General features: G+C 45.7%; 1 protein-coding gene across 1 annotated transcript in view; it reads right to left on the bottom strand.

The window, feature by feature from the left end:
* The window catches only part of SNTB1 (syntrophin beta 1), a 243,128-nt gene extending 232,665 nt beyond the window's left edge, over positions 1–10,463 (bottom strand). The window contains exons 1-2 of the mRNA XM_061171686.1: positions 10,417–10,463; positions 9,472–10,251 (exon numbers count right to left, since the gene is read on the bottom strand). Of these exons, the coding sequence (XP_061027669.1) occupies positions 9,472–10,045 (574 nt within the window). The 5' untranslated portion in view covers positions 10,046–10,251; positions 10,417–10,463. The remainder of the gene's footprint in view (positions 1–9,471; positions 10,252–10,416) is intronic.
* Between the last annotated feature and the right edge of the window lie 409 nt (positions 10,464–10,872).

The raw sequence follows: 10,872 nt of genomic DNA on the forward strand, positions 1-10,872 counted from the left end.
GAATTGGGGGATAGGCCTTAAAATCTCTGAAGGTGTGGATGGAAACCAAGTTCTTGCAGAGAGTGTTTATAATTTCTCCTATCATTCATCGGGGGCCCTCCCTATCTGAGAACACTTTAGATTAGATTATCTGCCTAAGTACTTTTTAAAACTCACACTGACATTGTATATTCAGACCTAAATATTTATTAGAACCAACTTGCAATTCAAAATTATAGGAGATATATTTTTCCTTCCTTCTACCAGTACCAAATTTGAAATGAGTGCCTTTGTTGTCCCTTTTTGTGTGATGGGTTTATTTTTCATTTATTCCTGCATTGAAGGCATAGCCCTTTGGTGTCCCAACTTTATGCAGGTAACCTATCAGACTTCCCATCTTAGACAGTTTTTTCTTTCTTAAGGGTACATAAACAATGATATATCTTCCACTGGATGGTCTCTTGGAGACCATGAAACACAGTACTAAATAATAGAATAAAAAACTAAAGTATATTTCTGACTTAGTAATGATTATATAAATATTTTACATTTTTTGTAAAAGAAACATTTGGGTTTCTTTGGGTTAATGAGATCTCCACATTCCTATAATTACTAGAAAAATTTTTAAAGAGTTTTGAATTTTGCTGTGTAGGTTAAATCCCTACTTGCCGACTGTTCCTTTACAAAACACTCTTCTGCATGTTCCTGCATATCAGCATTTTAAGACACAGTTCACATTTGCCCACTAAAAGCCACAGCACCCTACGCTGTGGTTTGGTTGATGGAAAGCATCTGATGTGACTAAAAATCATCAGTGAAATACACCCTTGTGGGATCATAATTCACCCCTGCAAGGCAAACGAACTCTCCTAAGCCATCACTTACATCATTTGGTTCCCTAACATGGCAAATCCCAAGCTGTCCTTTGTGCCCCCCAAAAGGCTTTATAGAACATATGATTGAACCCTTCATTTAACTTATATGATTGAACCCTCTATCCAAAAATAATACTTAGATAAGCATGAGATCTGACATATTACACAGTAATTATTTAGTGCAGACTACGTTCCAGGCAATGAGCTAACCACTTTACATACATAATCACTCTACTCCTTACAATGAACCCACTGATTAAGAAATTGAAGCTTGTAATTAAGTAACTTGCACAAGATCACACAGCGAGAAAGAGGTAGCGTGCAAATTCAATCCCAGACAAAATAAATCCAAGGCCCACCGTCTGAACCATTGTCTTTTACCACTTTGAAAAACAACAAAATTGCGAAAGGAAGAAACAAGAGCAGTTTGAACAGCAATGCAAACAAACTGGACATGTCAACTGCAGTCATCCTCAGCAGCCCATTAAATTTTAGACAGAGCCTCCCACGTTTATGAACATGCTAAGAAGGATGCTTCAGTCCACGGGGAGGAGCAGTTTTTAAAAGTACTGAGCTAAAGTATGGGTCATCCTTTGAAGTTCCATGACAATCATTATTAATCATGAACTTTTCCATCTTGCCTATTCTGCGTTGGGAATGGGGCTCATTTGTGCGGGTCTGTTAGGATATTTACTTTGTGGTGCACATTATATATTTTCTCTTAAGTCTCACTCTGCAGGCCAGAGCTAAAGGCAAGCCTTATTATAGATCAAAGCCAGTGAAGTGGGTAATGAGGTTTGGTACGTAAAACACTTGTTACAAACACGGGGGGAAATTCTGGCTTCTCTTTAACATTAACTGCTTTGAAATGCATCATCTGAAGTAGAATTCTTAGTAGGCCACTAGCTGCCAGAGAATAATTTCCCTTCGCCAAACAGAACACTGGTAGCTTTGGTTAGATGTCTTTCACAAGTGTGGAGCCATGTGCAGTGAGTTATTTTTATACATACTTCATGGGGTGACGGCTAAAATGCACCACTGAACAAGAAGAACATCCCCTACCCCGGCAGAAAGAAGGAATTGAAGGACCATTCCGATCAGCTTCACTTAAGGAACATGGTCTGAATTCTCAGGCTGATACATAAGCTTAAAAAAGAAACAATTAAAATATCTAAGCAGAGAGTTTTCATCTCCTTGGGTAGAAAGCGTTCTTACTTATTCAGATGTGTAGGTCCCTGTGCCACAGCGGGGCAAAGGCAAAGTGGTTATAAACATAACACGAAAAGGATAATTACATTTTCCGATCACTTTTAAAATCATGCCTGGCTCCTCTTTTGTCAACTGTCTTTCAAGACTGGTCTATGTTAAGTAAGTGCTTCCTAGGTTTATAAAGTACCTTCTTTATTCCTCTTCTCTACAGGAAAAGGTATAGTTTTCATTATCGGATGCCAAATGTTTATCACCATAGTCCAACAGCAGGAGTGCTGGAGGATGGGAGTCATAAAAAATAGGTCATTGCTAAATCCCCCAATTTTTTCTCTCCCTCCCTCCCTCCCTCCCTCCCTCCCTTCCTTCCTTCCTTCCATCTGTCCTTCCATTTTTTCCTTTTCTAACACATTTTAACAGCCTGATGTCTGCCAGGTACTATGCTATATATGCTGGGGTCAAAATCACCCTATTTGTCTTACTAATCTCAAGTACTTCACAATCAGCCTCAAATACCCTACCTCTCTAATTACTGTAAGGCTCCCAAAATCAGAGGCCAAGGCTTATTCCTCTGAGACTTCTTTTGGTCCCCACACGATGTCTTGAGTTTGTGTAGTGTGCAGCAGAAGAGCTGACGGGGTGTTAGATAATCTGATTTCCAGCTCTGTCACTGACAGGTAACCCAGGACCAGTCACCTAACCCTCCCGTGCAAAAGGCAGATTGTAACACCTGTCCAAGCATCAACAAAGGGGTGACCTGGTGACAAAATCATAATGTGAGTGAAGCCCCTTTACAAACCTAAGCCTTACTCATGGAGTTGCCCCCAAGTATAATTCAGGGTCAAGTGGCTGTGTCCCAGGGTAGCTGGGTGGAAACAGGGAGCCAGTCATTTCACTAAAGCCTTGCCAACCTCATGCTAGAAGCATCGCCCTAGAGAGCGAGCTTCTTGAAACGTGAAACCGAGCGTGACATTTCCCTGCCTAAAACACTTCACCCTCAGAATGAACTCCAACTCTGTAACAAGGCTTACCAGCCTTGACCCCTGCTCAATTCTCTGGTCTTTTTCACTCTTGCCCCTCATCAAGGTCTGAAGGTCACATTCTACCCGCTCAGCCACACTGAGCTAGAGCTGATGGCCAAGCTCTTTTTTAGGCTGCCCTGAGGCATCTGCCTTCCCTAGCCCTAGAGGGGCTCCGCTGCCCTTCCCGGGGGAGACCACAGCATCCCATAAAACCCCTGATGCTGCCCTTTTCACTCCATCCTGTAGTTGCCTGCATGGTGCTGATCCGGTGCTGATCTGTCTGTCACGCAAATGTTGCTTCTTGAGGGCAATCCCCTAGTGGCGTGTGGCACATAGAAGACACTGAATAAATAACTCATTAGAGGCATCAATAAATGAATGAATGAAGAACTCCTTTGCAATGAGACAGGAAGTGATTCTTTACTGTGGTTCAGTGTATTCATGAAGTCCTACCTGGGAACTCTGCACCATTATGACTTCAGCAAACCAGATGTGGTAGCACAAAAATTATCCCTCCCACCACCCCCTGGAAAGAAGATGCCTAGTCTCCAGATCCTGTGAATGTTACCTTACATGGCAAAGGGGAATTAGGGTTGCTAAACATTAACTTTAAATGGGGAGATTATCCTGGATTATCTGGATGTGACTAATGTAATCACAAGGGGCCTTTAAAATGCAAGAAGCAGGTATAATAGAGGTTGGAGTGATGAGAGGTGAGAAGGACTCAAACTGCTACCCCAGGCTTAATGGAAGGGAGCCATGAGCCAAGGCATGAGAGTGGTCTCTAGAAACTTCTGGAAAAGAGCCTCCAGAAAGGAATGCAGCCCTGCAGATACGTTGATTCTGGCTCAGTGAGATCTGCATCAGGCTTCTGACTTTAACAGACTGTAAGATAGTAAATTTGTGTTTTAATTTACCAGGGTTTCTAGTTATTTGTTACAGACACAGTAGAAAACGAGTATTTCAAACAAGAAAGTAGAAGAAAGACCTCATAAAGACAAATCATTCCACCTCTTGGAGCTTCACTTTCCTAATCAACAAGTTGAGGATAAGCATCCCTAATCTGCTTATTTTATACAGCTATTCATGAGGATCAAAAGCTTTAAGGCTTGTGCTTAAATCTCAGCCTCAGCATTTATTCACTGTGTTTCTTTGGCAAGTGGCTTAATTGATCTGTGCCTCCGTTTTCTCATCTGTAAAATAGACATACTGATAGCATCAGGTTATTGTGAGATTCCACTGATTTAGTCCACGTAAAGTGCTAAGCACAGCATCTGGTACAAGGTAAATATTATATAAGTGTTAGCTACTATCACACGTGTAAAAAGAGTTTGCAAAAGGTTAGGCATTATAAAGTGGTAAAGTAGAATTAGCATTCTTACAGAACACTGGTTCTTAAGAGGCTGGTTCTTGCCCTTCCCCAATAGCAGTTCATAAATTTATGGAGGCATTTTAGAGGTCAAGGTGGGTCGTGCTGGCATACGACTAGCATTTAGTGATAGCCGTCAGGGATCCAAGACACCTTGTAACATCTGAGCCAGCCCTTCACAGTGCAAGATTTTTCCAGATCCCAAGTGATACTACATACCCCTACCCATCTTCATTTGTAGCTATGCATCGATGGTAATTTTACATACAAGTCCTAGCATCTACCTCCTTCTTGTACCATGCAGTTATCTATTGAAACATACTTTTTATAATTCACTTCATTTCTCCATCTTTTAATGTTAATAATAGTAAAATAATAGGGCATTGTTTTGATTTTAAATTTAGAGTTACGTTATATCTATGAAATTCATTTCATGATAATAAAAGGAGTGTTAGAAAGATTTGTTAATAAAAGTGTGTTGGGTCTGAATTTATAAGATATGAAGTGAAATAAGGTTTAGAGATGGCTTACCCCAGCTTTCTAGCTTTCCAATGAAGAAAATTAAGGTCCAAAGAAATAAAGTATATTGCAAAAAGTGTAATTATTAGTTAAAAGATAACTCAAGTTTCAAGATTCTAATTCCAGGGTTCTTGGGTATTCTTTAAGAATCTGTACATCCTAAATAAATTAATATTCTTTAAACTTCAAATTCTCATCCAATCTTGAGATTGTACGCCAGCAAAATCACTGCCCTTCCCTTGCACCCTGCCATCTCCCTGCTCCATCATCCCTACTTCCACCACTGGAGAAAGTGATTATGAAAGTGACATTTTAGATGATCTCAACAGACAAGCATTCCTGGGAGCAGTACTGAGGGAGGAACTTTGGCGGAGAAGGTTAATGCCAACAACTGTTTCTGACTTTCTCCTTTGCGGTTTCTATTTTTTCTAGTCCAGTTCCATAAGTGACCTTTGTACCCAAGGATAATTCTGTCCACCCCTCACCTCCACTTCCGGAACATTCTGCACTCCTTGATCTTAACAAAATTCTGAAGAAACTAATTTTATTGTCGCTTCAGTTACAAAAAGGTTGATATAGTCCAAATTATGATTTTACTATTAATATAAGGGCAAAAAACTCTTCCCCCATCCCCCCTTTTGTACCCAAAGCTGCCAAAGACGTTTATGCAGGTATGCCCTGCCCAACTCCAGAGGGTGCACCCCTGGAGTTATGAGGTTCAATATCTGCATGGCTGAATGCAGGGTCCCTGTTCCCAACTCCCTAAAATGGGAAATGAGTTCACAGTGTGAAGATTTCTGATCTTAACTTTGATGCACGTTTGGTTCAACACTGACTTAACTGGCATAGTTTATTCACTCTTTAAGTTTGAATTGCAATTTAGTCTCTTTGCCCCATGTAAATTTGGGCCATATGGCAGCAGCCCCCTCTTGATAGCCAGACACTTGGTGATTAGGGCTTTGAGACTCAATCCTCTTTCCTGTCTCTCCCTTTTGAGTGGTCCACACAATTGCTGTTTCCTGCTCAAGGCTGTCCCAAGCATGTCAGCACATTCGTGGAGTGGGGAAGAACATCTTGAGCCCAATAACTGATGAAGCTTCAACTGATTCAAGCACGCAGTTGAAGCAGAAGCTCAGAGTATCAATTTCACCTCGAGGTTTTAAGTATGAGCTTTTAAGTCTGATAGACCTGGATGCCTTCTAGCTCTGGTAGTTTATGCAAATAACCTGTAAACTTTAAACTTGTAAAGTCTGTAAACTTTAGTTTCCCATCAGTAAAATGACCAACAGCAGCACTAACCTCATGGAGTTACCAGAAGTGTACACGAACAAATGTAAGTAAAACCTGGCACATATTAAGTGCTCAAGACATGTTAGCTGTTGCTGTGATTCTCTTTTCCCAGAGCAAAGGTCTCCTAACATTACAGTTCTGTAGTACAAAAACAACAACAAAAGAACAGAATAAAAATTAAAAAATATAAACTCTAGTAAAGGAATAGGAAAGGTGTGTCCCTTAGAAGGGGCAATTTCATCTTCATGTGAATTGTAAAAATAATCACAACAGGCATTTGATACATTCCGCCCCGCCCCCTCCCCCCCCCCGGCCTTTTTAAATTCTCAGAGTGCTCTTCCATACAGCAGCCCAGTAAGTAAGCATTTCTTTATTCTCATTTTTCAGAAAACACTGAGGCTCAGGGAGGTTAACATCCTTCTGTGGCAGAATCTAAGACTAGAATGCTGGCATTGAAATTTGCTGGGCGGGGTTTCATTTCACAGGATGTACCATTAGTAGAGGCAGTCAGTCTCCACTAGGGGGCGCATGTCACGTAATGGGGGGGGTCATATTGGCTGCGGTTGAGGGATGAAACTAGTCTCCAACGGCTCCCTCAAAAATCAAACAAACCAAAAAAAGCAATCTAAATAGAAAGCAGTGTCTTTGCCATATAAATATATCTTTAATACATCTCCCTTAGCCCTCTGGTCCAACTAGATTACATCAGCAAAGACTTTCCTATGTAGAAATTCTGAAATCAAGATGGCATTTCAGTGCAGTAGCAAGTAGATAGGTGATTTTATTTTATTAAATTTTTTTAAAGATTTTTTTTTTGATGTGGACCATTTTTAGTCTTTATTGAATTTGTTACAATATTGCTTCTGTTTTATGTTTTGGTTTTTTGGCTGTGAGGCATGTGGAATCTTAGCTCCCGAACCAGGGATTGAACCTGCACGCCCTGCATTGTAAGGCAAAGTCTTAACCACTGGACCGCCAGGGAAGTCCCAATAGGTGATTTTAAAAAGCCCTTCCCCTGGTTTTGAAAAGTCCCTTCAGCTGGGAATCCCTGTACTAGGCCAAGCTACAAAAGAGAGGTTGTGTGCTATTTGATTTGATGATACATGATCATTCCCACCTCATTTCGGACCAATACTCTCAGAAGAAGAGACACTGTTTTGGGGGGGGGGGAGGGTTTCTTGCTTATCTTAATAGCAGTCAATTTCTGAAAACTCAGGCTTGGAATAAGACTGCTGCCCAAAGCCCAGGTGGGTCGTGTCTAGGCAGCCCATAGGTCTGCCCCTAGAGGTCCTGCCTGGAACACACAACAATCCATTGTAAGAATGTTACCTTCAGAGATTTTTACAAAGCTCACTTTTCAGTTGCTGCACCAATAAAGTCAGACAACTGCTTGACTTTTTTTCTTTGTCTAAGTTTATTTTAAACTGTAGCGAGTCATATTTTCTTCCTCTTTTGGGGTGAGAGAGTTTTTTTTGTTTTGTTTTGTTTTTTTACTTCTTTGATGAATCACTAGTCATTAAAGTGAAACTGAGGAGAAGAAGAGAGATAATGAAGGGCAGTGCCTGAAATAGAAGTGACCTTTGTGCCCCCTGATTATTTTGCAGTAAATATTACAAGCCAAGCAGGTGTCCAGCCGTTTATAGTCCAAACTACATTTGCTCCAAATTCCACCTGCTCCTTGTCACACAAGCCGACACACACTTGAATCAAGAAAACTTTTGTTTACTTATGTTAACCATAAAGCCAAAGCAAATAGCCTTCCACTTTCTGGATCCTGGGTAGCAATTAAATATGAAGACATCACAAATCCTCTAGACAAATAAGGGGAGGGGGGGGAACGTGTATTCTAGGCCAGGAGGTGGGCCATGTACCAGAGTGTTGCATCAGCTGTTACAGGGAACAGTTGGTTTCCCAACTTCGAACTTTCTGGGTTTCACATACCAGCACCACAACTGATGAGCAGGAAATTGACTTAAGTTCTTAATTTAGGACTTAAATCAACCACCTGGTTTACAAGGTCTCAGTTGAAACATTGTTTCAATGGCCATGGGTTCATTTATTCGTTGACTCAGCAAGCATGTCACGGAGCTCAAGGGAGATAACCCATAACTAAATCAAAAGACCCCAGATAACTCAATCTACAGCGGGGGAAAAAGCTGGATAAATAGACATTTCCATGACATTAGTGCTGAAAGAGCTATGTACAAAGCAAGCTAAGGGGCAGAGTGGCAGACATCAAGTGCAAAATGCAGCTGTAGTGAGAAAGGAGAATGCGTTATCCCCTTACCACTGCCCTTCTGTCCCACGTAACGCCCCACAGTCACAAAAGGGCACAAAACGGTGCTACCTATTCTGCTCACATTCGGTAACTAGGAGAATGGGGACATAAGATCTCAAGAGAGTAGTTTCTAAGACACCTCGCACGCAGGGGAAACTGTTTACAAATGCAAAGTTGTTTCCACATCACTCCGGGGGGATGGATGGGAAACACCAGGGGGAGATGCTGGCAGAAACACCACTTCACCAGCCCTCCACCGGAGCAACATGGAATCCAGACGGACCGGCCAAACACCTGGCAGCAGAAGTGAACTTTTGCATAAAGCTGCACCTCACTTCCCAGCCCTGGGCACAGCTCCCGAGCCAGAAGTCCAGTTTCCAATTTGAAAGGAGGGAAGTCGGGAAGGGTGGTGGGAGTTCTAGCATTCACACGTTGCCACCCCTCTCTGGCCCCTTGGAGATTCAATCCTTTTTTTAGCTGGGCTGCCCAGGCTCCTGAGAAGAGAATTGTGCCAAAGCAGAAAACTGTCAGAGTTGCGATTACTCAGCAAGCTCGCTTCGGAACGCGGGCGCGTACCCTTCATTGCCAGTTTCACTCCCAGCCCCTACACTACACAAGGATTTTGCGCGGATAAAAAATGAGACACCACCACTACGCCTCCGACCCGGTGCTCGGCACAGAGTAGGCGCTCAAGAAACCCTGCTCGCCTAGCCTTTTCCTACACCCCTGACGGGTCAACGCCTGGGACGACCCTAGGGCGGGAACAAGTTGCCCCCAGGTGGGTAAAAGTTGTCAAAACTCCGCCAGCTGCGCGCTGCGGCCCCCTGCTGGGAGACAGCACGCGGGTGGGTGTGAGGATGCGGCTGCGGTGGGGGGGGAGGGGGGGGCGTGCGCTGCGCATCCCGAGCGGCCCGCCCGGCGTTAACCCCTCACCTTCCAGCAGCACTTCCTTGCCAGCGCGCTTCAGCGCCTGCACCGCCTCGTCGTGGGTGGCGTCCCGCAGGTCGGCCCCGTTTACGGACAGGATGGCGTCCCCTACGTACAGGGCTTGAGTTTGGTCCGCCGCCAGCCCCTTGAAGATCTTGCTGATGAGGATGGGCATCTTGTTCTCCTTGCCCCCCTTAATGCTGATGCCCAGCCCGCCCAGCTCCTGCTTCAACACCTTCACGCCGCGCTTCTGGTTCGAGATGGACTCGGGCACCTGCTCGGGCAGGTCGGTGAAGGCGGTGCGGACCCCGGCGGGCGAGTCCGGGGGCTGCGCGCCGCCCGCGCCCGGGTGCCCCGCGCCGGCGCCCCTACAGAACGAGCCATTGGTGGCGGTCCCGATGCCGTTGTACGCCGCAGCGCCCTCCTCGCAGCTCAGAACCAGGGCGTCCTCGCTCAAGTTCACCAGAACTTTGTGCCAGCGATCCCGCACCAAAACTTCCAGCAGCCCGCTCCGCTGCGCTCGGCCGCCTCCCCCGCCGGCCGGCCCGGCCGCCGCTGCCGCCGCCGCCGCTACCGCCATCTTTCCGGCATTCTTAAAATGCCATGTGATTGCAAAAGGGGGGAAAAGTGGGGAAGGGTTGCGGGGGGAGCGAGGAGAGCGCGCCCCGCAGGGAGGAGGCGGGACGCGGGACTCCACTCCGGGACTTCGCCAAAGCGCCCTGCGCGAGTTGGCAACCGCGGTCCAGCCGGTTCCCCCTGGCCTGATCCTGGGCCGGGTGGAGCAACCTAAAAGAAGGAGAGACAGAAACAGGAAAGGGGAAAAAAAACAGCTGCCAGTTGCAAAACCCCAAACCGAGGGGAAGCCGCCTAACGGCTAAGCGCCGGGGAGGGTCGGTAGGGGGAAGTCGCTCCCGGGGAAGGGCGGGGACCCAGCGCCCGGCGGCCGCTCACCTGTTCCAGCCGCCGCAGCCTCGACGTTCACACGCCGCGCGCCCGCTCGACCCTCCCCTCCCCGCCTCCCTCCTCCGAGCGCACGTCGCCGCAGGGACAGCTTCCCGCTCCACCACGCCCCAGGCGTCTCTTCTCCACTCGCCCTTCTCCGCGGGCGCCCACACCGCACCTTGGCGTGGTCTGTAAGTCCTGCGTTGGTCCCCTCCCTGGATGCTCCCAAGCCCCCTCCCCTTTCACACCCTCTGTTGAATCGCCTCTCAGTCCTAACCCCCAGGGGTGTCTAGATTCAAATCTCCTCCCTCTGGTTTCCTCAAACCAAGTCTCGGCTTCTCCTGCTGAGTTCTTACCTGTCTCTCCTTTCCGCAGGGACTCTCAGGTAGACTCAGGCAGAGGCCCTGGGTTCCCTGAGAGTCACGAGGGAAGGCTGTCCCAAGAACCCAAAATGAAACGTCAGCA

Source organism: Eubalaena glacialis, chromosome 17, assembly GCF_028564815.1.
Source record: "Eubalaena glacialis isolate mEubGla1 chromosome 17, mEubGla1.1.hap2.+ XY, whole genome shotgun sequence".
Taxonomy (NCBI): domain Eukaryota; kingdom Metazoa; phylum Chordata; class Mammalia; order Artiodactyla; family Balaenidae; genus Eubalaena; species Eubalaena glacialis.